Here is an 18,994-nt window from a genome sequence, read left to right as displayed (position 1 = left end):
GGTTATAGACCACTTTAGAAGATAAACATCAGCTTAATTTACTTATAATACAATGTATCCCTCAATTTGTCATGGAGTGAGATGATCTGTCAGTAGACTTATAACGGCACATTGGATTTTCAACCCAGCCTTACTTATTTACATCGAATACAAACCCTTACCGTTTATCCTGATTATGAGGGAGGAAAGTACATTTGCTAAAATTAAATCACCAACAGTCCTCTTTGATCATTGTGCAGGGACATTGCATATTATTTTGGAATTTAAATGGAATAGTTTCTCAGTATGCAGTTTCCTAATTAATAACAAATACCACCTAATTTCCCTCCATATGGGTGCATTATTAGCCATGGGTCATGCAATGCCAACTATTGTATCAATTATTCCCAACAATGATATCATGATGCTATAATGTTAGCAGGATGAACTCTTGCACCAGACCAGAGGAAGAGCAGATGCTTCTCTGTGAACCATATGGGCAGTAGTCACATCAACAGTCACCAGGATACGGATGACTGAGGAAGTACAGAGAGGATCTGGACAGGGCAGGAGGACTTTATCCCATCACTAAACAATTTTAAGATTATTACTCTAGCTAAATGAGCTAATTTCTCGCTCTCCTCTAATTGAACCTTTTAGTTGGCTCCTTCTCTCCTGGTACCTCAGGGCCCATACAGAGTCAATGATCTAGTTGCTCTAATGGAGTCCATCTATACATTCCAACAGAAACCCTTTCATTGCTTTTGTCCACTTTGGTCCAATCTCAACAGATTTTTGTGATTGTTTTAGTCTTATTCTGCTCTACTGATGTTTTTCAATATGCAGTGAGTACAAAATGTTGTGACCTTGGATGGGAATCATTACCAGCCAGTAAATCAATGGATGGATAAGCATTGCAAGATGCTCAGATAATCCTTCGTTTGGAAAAGTTTCTGAAAGCAATTTGTTTCTTAAGAAATGGATTCCAGCTTGATTTGATAAAGCTCCATCTTTAGAACATGAGCTGAGGGAGATTTCAGAAAGAGAAAGCGTGCGAGAGCGACAGAGACAGTTGCATGATTAAAGACCACGGACGTGTTTTTCCTTCAATCGCATAAGCACAAGGTAAGAGGTTGTCCTTTCCCGCTGTTAAATGGCCTTTTGGCTTGGAGAGCGGACATAATATTATAATCACTAGGATGATCTAACAATATGCATGATGTTAGCCCCTATGCAAACAGCTTCAATCAGTATTCATTTAAACGTTTTCATCAGGTTATTTATCAATTTAAATAGAACATCCCCTCTGTAGTTGAGATGAATAAACCAATGTGTTTTAAATGTATTTGCATTGCTGTTACTGGGGCAGCCATTTTGTAAATAGCCTACATTCCAGTTTAATGAGTTTATTCTTAGAGGCCCTATGTTTCAATCCATAACAGATTAAATCAACATAAAACTGCTATCAAATAAATAGCCTGGCCACTGATTAATGGGAAGTTCATGACTGGTTTGATTTGTCAGTGATGCAGAGAGAGGCCATATTGGCTAGAGTTTAGAGGCCGCTATTTTTAACACGTTTGTGTATACTTACATACAGATGTTGAGGCCTGAATGTTTCTAATAGCAGATGTAATTCAGCTGTTTGGAAGGATATCTATTAACCCTATCAGTCCCGAGACCCCAGCAAAAAAATCAGACTTTCATTTATATTTACAGCCCTTATATTTAGCCTCACGGTTAAGTGTGTTACCATTTGATTTTCAGGACAACAAGTAGAACACTTTGACATAAACAGTTGCATTCATGAGTTTTATTGGTAATAAGGAAAAAGCTAAGCAAAATCCTGTTAAAAATGAATTTATGTGAATGATGTATGTACAGAAATGGTTTGCTCACTGGGAAATGAATATCCAACAAGTCAGTGACAACTGTGTGGAGTTGGTGACTGCAACTTTGTGAGCTTATTACAGTATTATAGACACTATGTCCTGGGGTTTCCTATGATCTTCTATGTAAGAGAACCCCTTACCTGCTAACGACTCTTTTGAGCATCATATAGAAACACGTTACATGTGCGTGAGGTTTGTAGCTCAAACCATTCGGACTTCGGGATCCGCCCTTGTATCACTAGCTCAGCCCCCTGTTAATCACACAGACTAAAGCAGAAGAAATACACAAAGTCAAAAACGTGCAGGCGTCACGGTGGGACTATAGCAGTTAATGATGTTCCTAAAGGTCAGAACGCTATCACCTTTAGGTTTAAGACCAACTACTGAAGTTATGTAATTGTAATTGTCCCTAGAATTTCTAAGCAAACAGCTGGAGGCAGGGCTTTCTCCTATAGAGCTCCATTTTTATGGAATGGTCTGCCTACCCATGTAAGAGACGCAAACTCGGTCTCAACCTTTAAGTCTTTACTGAAGACTCATCTCTTCAGTGGGTCATATGATTGAGTGTAGTCTGGCCCAGGAGTGGGAAGGTGAACGGAAAGGCTCTGGAGCAACCAACTGACTCTGCCTGGCCGGTTCCCCTCTTTCCACTGGGATTCTCTGCCTCTAACCCTATTACAGGGGTTGAGTCACTGGCTTACTGGGGCTCTTTCATATCGTCCCTGGGAGGGGTGCCCCCCCTCTCCCCTTGGGTTGTGCCGTGGCGGAGATCTTTGTGGGCTATACTCGGCCTTGTCTCAGGATGGTAAGTTGGTGGTTGAAGATATCCCTCTAGTGGTGTGGGGGCTGTGCTTTGGCAAAGTGGGTGGGATTATATCCTTCCTGTTTGGCCCTGTCCGGGGGTGTCCTCGGATGGGGCCACAGTGTCTCCTGACCCCTCCTGTCTCAGCCTCCAGTATTTATGCTGCAGTAGTTTATGTGTCGGGGGGCTAGGGTCAGTTTGTTATATCTGGAGTACTTCTCCTGTCCTATTCGGTGTCCTGTGTGAATTGAAGTGTGCTCTCTCTAATTCTCTCTTTCTTTCTCTCTCTCGGAGGACCTGAGCCCTAGGACCATGCCTCGGGACTACCTGACATGACTCCTTGCTGTCCCCAGTCCACCTGGCCGTGCTGCTGCTCCAGTTTAAACTGTTCTGCCTTATTATTATTGGACCATGCTGGTCATTTATGAACATTTGAACATCTTGGCAATGTTCTGTTATAATCTCCAACCGGCACAGCCAGAAGAGGACTGGCCATTCCTCTCTAGGTTTCTTCCTAGGTTTTGGCCTTTCTAGGGAGTCATTCCTAGCCACCGTACTTCTACACCTGCATTGCTTGCTGTTTGGGGTTTTAGGCTGGGTTTCTGTACAGCACTTTGAGATATCAGCTGATGTACGAAGGGCTATATAAATACATTTGATTTGATGTAATGTAAACTACTGAGTGGCGCAGAGGTCTAAGGCACTGAATCACAGTGCTTGAAACGTCACTACAGACACCCTGGTTCGAATCCAGGCTGTATCACAATCGGCCGTGATAGGCCCAGCATCGTCCACGTTTGGCCGGTGTAGGCAGTCATGGTAAATAACAATAAAGGTTATAAAAATACACTATGGAGGAAACTGTAAATGTGGGACATTGACATGATGTTATGCAGTAGTACTGTAGGATACATTACAAACGCAGTAGTACTGTAGGATACATTAAACGCAGTAGTACTGTAGGATACATTAACAAACGCAGTAGTACTGTAGGATACATTAAACGCAGTAGTACTGTAGGATACATTAAACGCAGTAGTACTGTAGGATACATTACAAACGCAGTAGTACTGTAGGATACATTAACAAACGCAGTAGTACTGTAGGATACATTACAAACGCAGTAGTACTGTAGGATACATTAAACGCAGTAGTACTGTAGGATACATTACAAACGCAGTAGTACTGTAGGATACATTACAAACGCAGTAGTACTGTAGGATACATTACAAACGCAGTAGTACTGTAGGATACATTACAAACGCAGTAGTACTGTAGGATACATTACAAACGCAGTAGTACTGTAGGATACATTACAAACGCAGTAGTACTGTAGGATACATTACAAACGCAGTAGTACTGTAGGATACATTACAAAAGCAGTAGCTGGTAACACAATATTGAGCTAAACTGAGGACATGTGGATCTAAAGACTAAGTGTGAATATCAAGTAAGAGTTGTGATTAATGAAAGGTGCATAATTACTTCAAGAATGACACTTTGATCTCAATGCCAAACTTCAGAGACTGCCGAAACAAATGGCCCATGCAGTCAATTGTAATGGGGCAACATGAGGGACTAGGCAATAACCCACCTGATTTAAATGCCTTGGCAGATAAAACACAACAGCGAGAGAAACAGATGTCTATTCCATGTTGGTTCAACGTAATTTCTTAAAATGACATGGAAACAACGTTGATTCAACAAGTGTGTGCCCAGTGGGTTTCATCTTCTAAAACTTAACACCATGCCACATAACCTATGCCAAGAGCATTATTCAAGTTTGTTTATATATTATCTCACTTCTATGCTTAAAACTGTTGTGTTAAGTTCATACCCACATTCAAAATATAAAAGAATCTATATAAAACGAGACAAATTGAGGTCTTGTTGCTAGGACACTCCAGCTGTAATGTCCTGGACAACTGAACTTTTACCTTTCCTCTTATTTGAAACCACAAATCAGCCCTTGGAGACTGCCGACACAGTGCCAAAGTATGAGTGTGTACAGTGCCTTCAGAAAGTACCCCTTCACTTTTTCCACATTTTGTTATGATACAGCCTTATTCTAAAATTGATTCAATAAAAATATCAATATACACACATTAAGCCATAATGACTTTGCAAAAACAGGTTTAGATATTTTTGCTAATTTATTTTTAAAAAAATAAAAAAATATCACATTTACATAAGTATTCAGACCCTATACTCAGTACTTTGTTGAAGCACCTTTGGCAGCGATTACAACATTGAGTCTTGAGTATGACGCTACAAGCTTGGCACACCTGTATTTGGGGAGTTTCTCCTATTCCTCTCTGCAGATCCTCTAAAACTCTGTCAGGTTGGATGGGGAGCGTCGCTGCACAGCTATTTTCAGGTCTCTCCAGAGATGTTCGGTCGGGTTCAAGTCCAGGCTCTGGCTGGGCCACTCAAGGACATTCAGAGGCTTGACCCGAAGCCACTCCTGCGTTGTCTTGGCTGTGTCCTTAGGGTTGTTGTCCTGCTGGAAGGTGAACCTTCGCTCCAGTCTGAGGTCCTGAGCACTCTGGAACAGGTTTTCATCAAGGATCTCTCTGTACTTTGCTCTGTCCATCTTTGCCTCGATCCTGAATAGTCTCCCAGTCTCTGCCGCAGAAAAACACCCCCACAGCATGATGCTGCCACCACCATGCTTCACCGTAGGGATGGTGGCAGGTTTCCTTCCTCCAGACGTGAGGCTTGACATTCAGGCCAAGAGAATCTTGTTTCTTATGGTCTGAGAGTCTTTAGGTGCCTTTTGGCAAACTCCAAGCAGGCTGTGTCTATTACTGAAGAGTGGCTTCCGCCTGACCACTCTACCATAAAGGCCTGATTGGTGATGTTCTGCAGAGACAGTTGTCCTTCTGGAAGGTTATCCCATTTCCACAGAGGAACTCTAGAGCTCTGTCAGTGTGACTATCGGGTTCTTGGTCACCTCCCTGACGATGGACCTTCTCCCCCGATTGCTCAGTTTGGCCAGGCGGTCAGCTCTAGGAAGTGTCTTGGTGGTTCCAAACCTCTTCTATTTAAGAATGATGAAGGCCACTGTGTTCTTGGGGACCTTCAATGCTGCAGACATTTTTTGGTACCCTTCCCCCAGATCTGTGCCTCGACACAATCCTGTCTCGGAGCTCTACGGACAATTCCAACAACCTCATGTCTTGGTTTTTGCTCTGACATGCACTGTCAACTGTGGGACCTTACATAGAGAGGTGTGTGCCTTTCCAAATCATGTCCAATCAATTGAATTTACCACAGGTGGACTCCAAATTGTAGAAACATCTCAAGGATGATCAATGGAAACAGGATACATTTGAGATCAATTTCGAGTCTGAGTACTTATGTAAATAAGGTACTTATGTTTTTTATTTTAAATACATTTGCAAAAATTTCTAAAAACCTGGTTTTGCTTTGTCACGATGGGGTATTGTGTGTAGATTTCGGAATTATTTTGTATTTATTTAATCAATTTTCTGAATAAGGTTGTAAAGTAACAAAATGTGGAAAAAGTCAAGGGGTCTGAATACTTTCCGAAGGCACAGCAAATATCACCCTAGTAGTTATTCAACATTAGGGCCCAGAACTTGTTATTCTCTGTGTGTTTTGGATGGGATGCAGCCAGGAATATAGTTTAGCCTTTTCTTCCTTTAGATAATTTCAATTCTGAATGAGCTTATGTAATGATCATGCGTCACAGGAAAAAATAAAGCATAGTCATAACTGCAGACATCTGGTCACTGGCCTGACCGTAGAGCTCAGCTTGGCAACAGAACAATTAGGGCATGAAGTAACAGATTTAAATCTGCAGGGCTCATTAACCAACCCTTTTATAACCTTCCAGAAGCAGCAGGTTCCCACTCGGAACACAACATTCTTGTAAATACCTGTGTTTGGTCGAGCGTTTGTGTGAGCCTGGAGCCTGGGACTGTTGTGTTTGAGCCAAGTGTGGGGATATGCTTTGAAATAGAGCTACAGGGTGTTACAGTAAATGTGTGCTCTTGTTTGGCTGATGCCAATATGTTTTGAATGGGACTCATTTTGCACTATCCTTTTGTGTGTGTATACTGATGCACCCAAGTTAATCAGTTGTTCAGCCCTGAGTCATGGGGATGAGTGTTAATGTAAAGAGCAATCATCTTTAAAGTACCCTCCCCCAAACATGTTTACTGACCCACACAGCACACACAATCCTCCCTCTATTTGGTTTGTCTCCCAGCAGCCATGCAGAGAGAAGCTAGAGGGGGTTAGTGACACACAGTGCAACACTGCCCACTTCTGGCTGCTTCATGGCTCAGCTCCGAGCTATGGCCGGAAATTACACAACTTCTGGAAAAGTCCAAAGCCACAGGGCATTATATGGGAGTGAATCACAGTGCCAACATCACCACTAGGTCATGTATAAATACCTAGCAGCGGACAGCCCCACTGCGCTTCATCCACTCTGAAGAGGCAAGATCCACAGGGAGGTGAGTGGTCCTCTGCTGCCTGTGAGAACAATTGTGTCTCGTGTTTCAGAGTACCAGCCCTGTGCGCAGATATCTTTTGCTGCATATTAAGATAGGTTTATTGTTGGAATGCTGGATTGCTCTTACCATTTCTACCTGGGGATCAAGCTTTTATTGTTGTTTATTATTATCAACTCTTGACCTTGCAGAAATGTTGCAGTGATGGGACTGTATTTCCTGATTCTTACTCATGGGTGACCTCTAGTATCAACACTGCTATTTCTGCCTGGGAATGACCCAGATATGTACTAACAATATCAAAACATTTTAAGGTTGCAAGCTTTATTCAACACATTTGCTATAAAGAATGTACACATTTTGATAATTTAGTTCAACATCTTTTGCTCAAAGGCACAAATTCACTCTTGAGTTATGGAGAGTTGTTATTGGGTTGATATTCTAGCTGCGCAGGGCAAGTTTGAGTGAGATGGACAGAGTAGACAGTAATCAAGTCTGGACGCTGCAGTTCTCTGACCCCATGTTTTCCCCTATTAGGAGGGTATTAAAATGTGCAAATCCATTCTAATACAGGACTCAGTCCATCTGCGTGATAGATCAGAATTCTGTGTTCTACTTTTGAGTTCTATAAATAGAGTTCTGTTTTGTCCTGCAAGTACTTTTAGAGCAATTTATGAGTAGGAAGTTGTTAACTATTGTTATTGACTTGTTTTTCTCCCATTATTATTGTATTTTAGAACAACGTCCATTTTCTAGGGTTTGCAGGCTGACAAAACAATCTGTCCCAGATCCATTTGTTAGAGGCAGCTCTCCTCCCACTCCATGGGAGAAGCTTCAGTAAAGACCCTCTGGAGAGGCCATTCAGTGGTCCTCAGAAAGGAAACTCAAGTGTCTCTGCAGACACCAGCTGGAATCAGAAATATTATTAGAATAAAGAATTCAGAGGGACTTCATGGTTCTTACATAACCAAGCTAGGTGTTTTAGTTTGGCAAAGACTCATCCTCTCTAAGTGTTTTCTTAATCTATATCAGTGGCGCAGTGGTCTAAGGCACTGCAGTCCCTGGATCGAATCCAGGCTGTATCACATCTGGCCATGGTTGGGAGTCCCATAGGGCGGCGCACAATTGGCCCAGCGTCGTCCGAGTTTGGCCGGGGTAGGCCGTCATTAAATAAGAATCTGTTCTTAACTGACTTGCCTGGTTAAATTAAGGTTAAATAACAAAAACAAATGCTGTTTGGAGTCTGATCATATGTGATGATGCCTCATTTGAGACATCCTTTATCCAGCCAGACCAGTATAATGTGTAAGTCTACAGTCCTCAGACGGAAAATGTCAATAATATTTTCCAGAATTTTATCCACCCAGACCTGTAAAACAAAAAAGGCTACTAACAGTCATGTGACTGAACATGTCAACATTATGACCTCCTTCAATGGTGACATTTCCACATCTGGTGCAAAAATTGGACAGACGTGTCATTATTTCTCCAAATTAAGATTACTTTTTTTGTTTCTCAATGATTCAGTGTTTTCTTGTATATTGCACAGTGAGTGTTAAATACACAAGGGATTATAGGGCTGCCTGGAATATTCACAGAGATTAGTGGAGAAGGATTTGTGTTTGTACTTTCCTTCTGTTGGATTGGAACAGAAACAAACGTTTATCTGTCAGATAAATGTCTCCTAATCCTCACATTGTATCCATGTCTACAGGGCTTTAAGAGTCTAATGTCTATACTTATATTAACAAAATTAGAAAAGTATCAAATGTGACAAAGGTATATGATGTAATGCAGATTAAACACACTGCATCCTTTGGATAAAATTTGCTAATGTCAGAATGTTCTCGTGGTATCCAATTAGTACTGTTACTGTCTTGTCTCATCACTGCAACTCCCGTACGGACTCGGGAGAGGCGAAGGTCGAGAGCCATGTGTCCTCCGAAACACAACCCGACCAAGTTGCACTGCTTCTTGACACAATGCACATCCAACCCGGATGCCAACCACACCAATGTGTCGGAGGAAACACCGTTACACCTAGCGACCTGGTCAGAGGGCACTGCGCCCGGCCCGCCACAGGAGTCGCTAGTGCGCGATGAGACAAAGATTTCCCTTCCGGTCAAACCCTCCCTAACACTGGACGACGCTGGGCCAATTGTGCGTCGCCCCATGAGCTTCCTGGTTGCGGTCGGCTGCGGCAGAGCCTGGGCTTGAACCCAGAATCTCTGGTGGCACTTAGACCACTGCGCCACCTGGGAGGTTGCTGTGTCACACTTAGGGTTGCAAAGGGAAGGTATATTACTGGAAACTACCAGAAATGTGGTATCTTTCAAGTATTTTATGTAATCTATTACAAGATATCTAGTGGCCTTCTGGGTACTTCAGATTTTTACAGGAGTCTAATTATCTCTTGCCCTCTGTGTGACCTTATCACATGTAAAATATATGAAATAATTAAATAAGATGATATTCAAATGAAAAAATGTAATGACAAAGCTGTAAAACATTACCATCAACGTAGTGAATACCATTGGTTTTTAATATGAGGGTTTCAGCATGAAATATCCTTTATATTGAATTAAATATTATATTATTTTACACACTTAGTTATTTTATTTTACAACTTTTGCTGTCCATGTTTTTTAATCAAATGATGAAAAAAGTCAATAGTTGGAAGAGTTGCAACTATGGACTTGCCATTGTAGGTTAGATGTTTTTTTTCATTAGTCAGTCAATTTTCTCTTGAACCATATGTTGTATCTACTAGAAACTCATGAACAATATGGACACAGATGTAAAAACGTATACTATATATACATACTTTTTAAATGATTCAAGTATAAATGACCAAAGTTACGATAGATTGCCATAGATTCTCTCTTAATTACCAAAATTACTGAAAATTCCGGTAACTTTGCAACCCTAGTCACACTATTATCATTATTAGATGTGAAACATTACCCTCTAGTGGATATAATCAACATCACAACAACACCAAGGTCAGATGTGAACTATGAGGTCATTTTGCAGTGCTTTTCATGAGGTGTAATCATTACATCCAAAATACCCTCAGCCCCAAGTAGCTTCCATAGACATCCCCTCCCCATAAATGTATTAGATTTAGGTTTGTCAGTGATATTGTATCATGTCTGTTTTTCAGGTTTGTACTGCATCAGTCGCTTGATATATGAGAAAAAGTGATGATGAAAGTCATTGGGTCAATAGTGGGCCTTGCCCTGCTCCTGGTCTCTGCTCAGTGTCTACTGCCTCCATCCAAGGACGATCTAAGCCGTAAGTCACCTGAGAACTAAATATTTTTTAAATACCGGTAAATTGTATGATGCGGGATGTTCTGTCCATTGGAGTCACTTTGGAGATTTATTTTTAAGCAACGATTCTTATTGGCAGAGATTTCTCTCCTCGGAATGAAGTACCTGGACAAGCAGATAGAAAATGCTATCAGTGGGGTGAAGGAGATGAAGACAGTGATGGAGAGGTCTGGAGAGGACCATGAGAAGTTCCTGAGTGCCCTGGAGAAAACTACACAGCAAAAAGAGGTACAGTGTATTTGAGCATCATACTGTACATGTTGAGCTTGGTCACTATATTGGCCCCCCAAAAAAGTCAGTGATCAACTTGTACATTTTGTATGCAATTCATCACCGTATACAGTTTCCTGGGTGATTACAGTAGTTCCCAGTGTAACAGTATAATTTTAAACCGTCCCCTCGCCCATACCCGGGCGTGAACCAGGGACCTTCTGCACACATCAACAACAGTCACCCTCGAAGCATCGTTACCCATCGCTCCACAAAAGCCGCGGCCCTTGCGGAGCAAGGGGAACTACTACTTCAAGGTCTCAGAGCAAGTGACGTAACCGATTGAAACGCTATTTAGCGCACACCGCTAACTAAGCTAGCCGTTTCACATCCGTTACACCAGCCACTGACCCTGTTTCTGTGCTTGTTTGTCAGGATGCTCTGAAGGCAGCTCAGGAGATGGAGACGAAGCTGAGTGAGGAGCAGGAGGTGTGTAACGGCACCATGCAGTCTCTGTGGGAGGAGTGCAAGCCCTGCCTGAAGAACACCTGCATCAAGTACTACTCCAGGACCTGCAGCAGTGGCGCTGGACTAGTCGGCAGACAGGTATGGCCTCAACTACACTACTCAACTATTATCAATCAATCTCCACATTGGTTTGCAATTGTAACTCAAATATGTTTTGTGAGAAAGACTTACACAGGGGCATGAAGTACAAAAGCACATGATCAATGTGCTTAAGCTATTGTTACACAATCCTTTCAAATAAAATAGGTTACTATTGCACTAGCCGCTTTCTCCTGTTTTCTCTCAGCTGGAAGAGGTTCTGAACAGGACCTCTCCATTCTCCATCTGGATCAACGGGGAGAACATGGATGTTCTGGAGCGAGAGGACCAGGAGCAGAGCTGGAGGTTCCAGAATCTGGAGGAGCGCTACTCCAACGTGGCCGATGGGGTGGACAGCATCTTCACTGACAGCATGAGGGTGTTTGACCACATGCGCTCCCTCAACCTTCCCATGTTCCCCAGCCCCTACCGCATGCCCAGCATCTGGGGTCAGGGTGAGAGGGCCAATGAGAGAGCAAAGGCGGGCGAGGTGCATTCCCGTGTGGTCAGGTCCCCTCTGAAGGACCCAGACTTCCACGGGTTCCACAACATGTTCGCTCCCATGATGGACATGGCCTGGAATATCTTTGGCTCCATGGGGCCTTTCATGGATGCAGATGCTAACTTTGACATCAATCCCTCAGAGGGTATGCCTCAGTCCTAATTAAACAACTGTTATTAGACCATAATATGATGTGAAGAGTCACATAAAATTACCTTTGGGTCTTTTTTTCCACAGAGGGGAGTGTGAATGAGGATGTTGTTGTGACAAAGCCTTCCGGTATGACCTGCAGAGAGATACGTCGCAATTCTGCTGGCTGCATTAAACTGCGAGGAGAGTGTGAAAAATGTGTAGCGATCCAGGATATTGGTAAAGCCCTTCAGATTTGTCTTTTCTCTTTTGCAACATTCACATAACATAACCCAAGTGCTTCATAACTCAGAGGTCAGAACAGGTCTGAACAAAAGCAAGCAGGATTATCCTTGGCACTGACATCACAGGGAGTAGCATTGATCATGCACTGGCTTGTACATCTACATTTTCAAGTCTCTATGATACCACAAAGCCAGGCCTTGGCTGAGTCAAGTATAATAAGTTGCTATTACATCACACCAGAAGTTGCTGACATAGGGCTGAAGGGATAACAGCAACCCTGTTGACTTTATAGTTGTGTATTACATGAATTGATGTTCTCGCAACTTCCGGCGCCGACAGAGATGGCCGCCTCGCTTCGCGTTCCTAGGAAACTATGCAGTTTTTTGTTTTTTTACGTGTTATTTCTTACATTAGTACCCCAGGTCATCTTAGGTTTCATTACATACAGTCGAGAAGAACTACTGAATATAAGATCAGCGTCAACTCACCATCAGTACGACCAAGAATATGTTTTCCGCGACGCAGATCCTGTGTTCTGCCTTACAAACAGGTCAACGGAATTGATTCCATGCAGCGACCCCAAAAAAAAACGACTTCGTAAAAGAGGGAAACGTAGCGGTCTTCTGGTCAGACTCCGGTCACGGGCACATTGCGCACCACTCCCTAGCATTCTTCTTGCCAATGTCCAGTCTCTTGACAACAAGGTTGATGAAATCCGAGCAAGGGTAGCATTCCAGAGGGACATCAGAGACTGTAACGTCCTCTGCTTCACGGAAACATGGCTCACTGGGAAGACGCTATCCGGGGCGGTGCAGCCAACGGGTTTCTCCACGCATCGCGCCGACAGAAACAAACATCTTTCTGGTAAGAAGAGTGGCGGGGGCGTATGCCTCATGACTAACGAGACATGGTGTGATGAAAGAAACATACAGGAACTCAAATCCTTCTGTTCACCTGATTTAGAATTCCTCACAATCAAATGTAGACCGCATTATCTACCAAGAGAATTCTCTTCGATTATAATCACAGCCGTATATATCCCCCCCCCAAGCAGACACATCGATGGCTCTGAACAAACTTTATTTAACTCTTTGCAAACTGGAAACCATTTATCCGGAGGCTGCATTCATTGTAGCTGGGGATTTTAACAAAGCTAATCTCAAAACAAGACTCCCATTTTATCAGCATGTCGATTGCGCAACCAGGGGTGGTAAAACCTTGGATCATTGTTACTCTAACTTCCGCGACGCATATAAGGCTCTGCCCCGACCCCCTTTCGGAAAAGCTGACCACGACTCCATTTTGTTGATCCCTGCCTACAGACAGAAACTTAAACAAGAGGCTCCCACGCTGAGGTCTGTCCAACGCTGGTCCGACCAAGCTGACTCCACACTCCAAGACTGCTTCCATCACGTGGACTGGGACATGTTTCCTATTGCGTCAGATAAAAATATTGACGAATACGCTGATTCGGTGTGCGAGTTCATTAGAACGTGCGTTGAAGATGTCGTTCCCATAGCAACGATAAAAACATTCCCTAATCAGAAACCGTGGATTGATGGCAGCATTCGCGTGGAACTGAAAGCGCGAACCACTGCTTTTAATCAGGGCAAGGTGTCTGGTAACATGACCGAATACAAACAGTGCAGCTATTCCCTCCGCAAGGCTATTAAACAAGCTAAGCGTCAGTACAGAGACAAAGTAGAATCTCAATTCAACGGCTCAGACACAAGAGGCATGTGGCAGGGTCTACAGTCAATCACGGACTACAAGAAGAAACCCAGCCCAGTCATGGACCAGGATGTCTTGCTCCCAGGCAGACTAAATAACTTTTTTGCCCGCTTTGAGGACAATACAGGGCCACTGACACGGCCTGCAACGAAAACATGCCGTCTCTCCTTCACTGCAGCCGAGGTGAGTAAGACATTTAAACGTGTTAACTCTCGCAAGGCTGCAGGCCCAGACGGCATCCCCAGCCGCGCCCTCAGAGCATGCGCAGACCAGCTGGCCGGTGTGTTTACGGACATATTCAATCAATCCCTATACCAGTCTGCTGTTCCCACATGCTTCAAGAGGGCCACCATTGTTCCTGTTCCCAAGAAAGCTAAGGTAACTGAGCTAAACGACTACCGCCCCGTAGCACTCACTTCCGTCATCATGAAGTGCTTTGAGAGACTAGTCAAGGACCATATCACCTCCACCCTACCTGATACCCTAGACCCACTCCAATTTGCTTACCGCCCAAATAGGTCCCCAGACGATGCAATCTCAACCACACTGCACACTGCCCTAACTCACCTGGACAAGAGGAATACCTATGTGAGAATGCTGTTCATCGACTACAGCTCGGCATTCAACACCATAGTACCCTCCAAACTCGTCATCAAGCTCGAGACCCTGGGTCTCGACCCCGCCCTGTGCAACTGGGTACTGGACTTCCTGACGGGCCGCCCCCAGGTGGTGAGGGTAGGCAACAACATCTCCTCCGCGCTGATCCTCAACATGGGGCCCCACAAGGGTGCGTTCTGAGCTCTCTCCTGTACTCCCTGTTCACCCACGACTGCGTGGCCACGCACGCTCCAACTCAATCATCAAGTTTGCGGACGACACAACAGTGGTAGGCTTGATTACCAACAACGACGAGACGGCCTACAGGGAGGAGGTGAGGGCCCTCGGAGTGTGGTGTCAGGAAAATAACCTCACACTCAACGTCAACAAAACTAAGGAGATGATTGTGGACTTCAGGAAACAGCAGAGGGAACACCCCCCTATCCACATCGATGGAACAGTAGTGGAGAGGGTGGCAAGTTTTAAGTTCCTCGGCATACACATCACAGACAAACTGAATTGGTCCACTCACACTGACAGCATCGTGAAGAAGGCGCAGCAGCGTCTCTTCAACCTCAGGAGGCTGAAGAAATTCGGCTTGTCACCAAAAGTACTCACAAACTTCTACAGATGCACAATCGAGAGCATCCTAGCGGGCTGTATCACCGCCTGGTACGGCAACTGCTCCTCCCTCAACCGTAAGGCTCTCCAGAGGGTAGTGAGGTCTGCACAACGCATCACCGGGGGCAAACTACCTGCCCTCCAGGACACCTACACCACCCGATGTTACAGGAAGGCCATAAAGATCATCAAGGACATCAACCACCTGAGACACTGCCTGTTCACCCCGCTATCATCCAGAAGGCGAGGTCAGTACAGGTGCATCAAAGCTGGGACCGAGAGACTGAAAAACAGCTTCTATCTCAAGGCCATCAGACTGTTAAACAGCCACCACTAACATTGAGTGGCTGCTGCCAACACACTGTCATTGACACTGACCCAACTCCAGCCACTTTAATAATGGGAATTGATGGGAAATGATGTAAATATATCACTAGCCACTTTAAACAATGCTACCTTATATAATGTTACTTACCCTACATTATTCATCTCATATGCATACGTATATACTGTACTCTATATCATCGACTGCATCCTTATGTAATACATGTATCACTAGCCACTTTAATTATGCCACTTTGTTTACTTTGTCTACATACTCATCTCATATGTATATACTGTACTCGATACCATCTACTGTATGCTGCCCTGTACCATCACTCATTCATATATCCTTATGTACATATTCTTTATCCCCTTACACTGTGTATAAGACAGTAGTTTTGGAATTGTTAGTTAGATTACTTGTTGGTTATCACTGCATTGTCGGAACTAGAAGCACAAGCATTTCGCTACACTCGCATTAACATCTGCTAACCATGTGTATGTGACAAATAAAATTTGATTTGATTTGATTTGATCCAGACTGCTCTGGGAAGAAGCCTCTGACTGGTCCTCTGAAGGAGGAGCTGGAGCAGGCCCTGGCCATGGCTGAGAAGTTCACCCAGGAGTACAACAAGCAGCTGAGGAGGTTTGAGGAGAAGATGTCTAACACATCCAGCCTGCTGGACCTGTTCAGCAAGCAGTTTGGCTGGGTGTCTGCCCTGGCCAACAATACCAACACCAAGGATGGAATCTTCAAGATTGAAACAGTGAGACTCCATTGTCTGCATGGGGTTTCTATTACTAAACTATTTCTTTCTATCATGGTCTTATGAATAGACGTACAGTTGAAGTCAGAAGTTTACATACACCTTAGTCAAATACATTTAAACTCAGTTTTTCACAATTCCTGACATTTAATCCTAGTAAAAAATCCCTGTTTTAGGTCAGTTAGGATCACCACTTTTATTTTAAGAATGTCAAATGTCAGAATAATAGTAGAGATAATTATTTATTTCAGCTTTCATTTCTTTCATCACATTTCCAGTGGGTCAGAAGTTTACATACACTCATTTAGTATTTGGTGGCATTGCCTTTAAATTGTTTAACTTGGGTCAAACGTTTCAGGTAGCCTTCCACAATAAGTTGGGTGCATTTTGGCCCATTCCTCATGACAGAGCTGGTGTAACCGAGTCAGGTTTGTAGGCCTCCTTGCTCACACACGCTTTTTCATTTATGCCCACAAATTTTCTATAGGATTGAGGTCAGGGCTTTGTGATGGCCACTCCAATACCTTGACTTGGTTGTCCTTAAGCCATTTTGCCACAACTTTGGAAGTATGCATAGAGTCACTGTCCATTTGGAAGACCCATAGATGATGCCATCTATTTTGTGAAGTGCACCAGTCTCTCCTGCAGCAAAGCACCCCCACAACATGATGCTGCCACCCCCGTGCTTCACGGTTGGGATGGTGCTCTTCGGCTTGCACGCCTCCCCCTTTTTCCTCCAAACATAACGATGGTCATTATGGCCAAACAGTTCTATTTTTGTTTCATCAGACCAGAGGACATTTTTCCAAAAAGTACGATCTTTGTTCCCATGTGCAGCTGCAAACCATAGTCGCTTTTTCATGGTGGATTTGAAGCAGTGGCTTCTTCCTTGCTGAGCTGCCTTTCAGGTTATGTTGATATAGGACTAGTTTTACTGTGGATATAGATACTTTTGTACCCGTTTCCTCCAGCATCTTCACAAGGTCCTTTGCTGTTGTTCTGGGATTGATTTGCACTTTTCGCACCAAAGTATGTTCATCTCTAGGAGACAGAACGCGTCTCCTTCCTGAGCAGTATGACGGCTGCGTGGTCCCATGGTGTTAATACTCGCATACTATTGTTTGTACAGATGTACCTTCAGGTGTTTGGAAATTTCTCCCATGAATGAACCAGACTTGTGGAGGTCTGCAAGTTATTTTCTGAGGTCTTGGTTGATTCTTTAGATTTTTCCCATGTCGTCAAGCGAAGAGGCACTGAGTTTGAAGGTAGGCCTTGAAATACATCCACAGGTTCTAAAGCCATGACATAATTTTCTGGAATTTTCCAAGCTGTTTAAAGGCACAGTCAACTTAGTGTATGTAAACTTCTGACCCGGAATTGTGATACAGTGAATTATAAGTGAAATAATCTGTCTAAATAATTGTTGGAAAAATTACTTGTGTCATGCACGAAGTAGATGTCCTAATCGACTTGCCAAAACTATAGTTTGTTAACAAGAAATTTGTGGAGTGGTTGAAAAATAATAACTCCAACCTAAGTCTATGTAAACGTCTGACTTCAACTGTATGTTGAAATGTCTTAATCTCTTCCAAGGTCATGTCCAAGGACACGGAGGACCCTGAGAAACCAGGGGACACCAACGTGTCTGTGCAGCTGTTTAACACCCCTGCCATGACCTTCAGTGTGCCTGGAGACATTACCTGGAACGACCCGAAGTTCTCAGAGGTGGTGGCACAGGAGGCCCTTGACCGCTACAAACAGACAACAGTGTGAGTACTGCTCTATTACTGGACAAATAATATTGCAAATCAAACCATGCTTTATTTATTGTTCAACTGCACCATGTGACAATGACAAGAAATGTATTTTAACTTACTTTATTCCCTTTCCAGAGTGGTGAAGTAGACATCTGGAGGGCACCAATGTTCAGGACAATTTCACAAGTCAACTATAAGAGAAGAGAATAGAAGTGAAAGCTACGTCCTCATCATTGTTGATATTACAAGTTATTGTATTCCTATGTTCTGTGTAACTAGAGTTCATCCTGCTATAAAAAAAACCTAACTAGAAATGGTGCACCAAGTCCTGTTGTCTTGAGGAGAAAGAAGAATATAGTACTAATGTTACCCTTTGAGTAAATCTTGCTCACTGATCCTTGTTTCAAGTGAATTGCAACTTTTTATTTTGTACTTTGTGCTCTTCTGTCTGCATCATTTCCAATCCCCCATATTTTTTTGTAAATATATACAGTGGGGCAAGAAAGTATTTAGTCAGCCACCAATTGTGCAAGTTCTCCCACTTAAAAAGATGAGAGGCCTGTAATTTTCATCATCGATACACTTCAACTATGACAGACAAAACGAGAAGAAAAAAATCCAGAAAATCACATTGTAGGATTTTTAATACATTTATTTGCAAATTATGGTGGAAAATTCTGTCATAGTTGAAGTGTACCTATGATGACAATTTGCTCAATTGGTGGCTGACTAAATACTTTTTTGCCCCACTGTATATACACACACACAGTACTCGTCAAAAGTTAGGACACGCCTACTCCTTCCAGTTTTTTTCTCTCCTTTTTACCATTTCCTACATTCACTGTAGAATAGTGAAGACATCAAAACTATGATATAACACATAGGGAATCATGTAGTAAAAACAAAAAAAGAAGAGTTAAATCAAAATATATTTTATATTTGAGATTCTTCAAAGTAGCCACCCTTTGCCTTGACATATTTTCTCCTAACCCTACCACCTCTCTCCTAATTTGAGTAA

The 18,994-nt window shown here is 43.1% G+C and overlaps 1 protein-coding gene across 1 annotated transcript; it reads left to right on the top strand.

The window, feature by feature from the left end:
• The first annotated feature begins 6,992 nt into the window (after nucleotides 1-6,992).
• On the top strand, nucleotides 6,993-18,388 carry LOC118398652 (clusterin-like). The gene is made up of 9 exons (XM_035794204.2): nucleotides 6,993-7,157; nucleotides 10,318-10,448; nucleotides 10,566-10,714; nucleotides 11,132-11,302; nucleotides 11,511-11,949; nucleotides 12,042-12,173; nucleotides 15,993-16,219; nucleotides 17,813-17,988; nucleotides 18,112-18,388. Exons 2-9 carry the CDS (start codon nucleotides 10,358-10,360, stop codon nucleotides 18,122-18,124), a joined length of 1,398 nt encoding a protein of 465 aa, XP_035650097.1. The 5' UTR covers nucleotides 6,993-7,157; nucleotides 10,318-10,357; the 3' UTR covers nucleotides 18,125-18,388.
• The last annotated feature ends 606 nt before the right edge of the window (nucleotides 18,389-18,994 follow it).

This window comes from Oncorhynchus keta, chromosome 19 (genome assembly GCF_023373465.1).
Source record: "Oncorhynchus keta strain PuntledgeMale-10-30-2019 chromosome 19, Oket_V2, whole genome shotgun sequence".
Classification (NCBI taxonomy): domain Eukaryota; kingdom Metazoa; phylum Chordata; class Actinopteri; order Salmoniformes; family Salmonidae; genus Oncorhynchus; species Oncorhynchus keta.
This window is presented reverse-complemented; position numbering and strand designations above follow the sequence as displayed.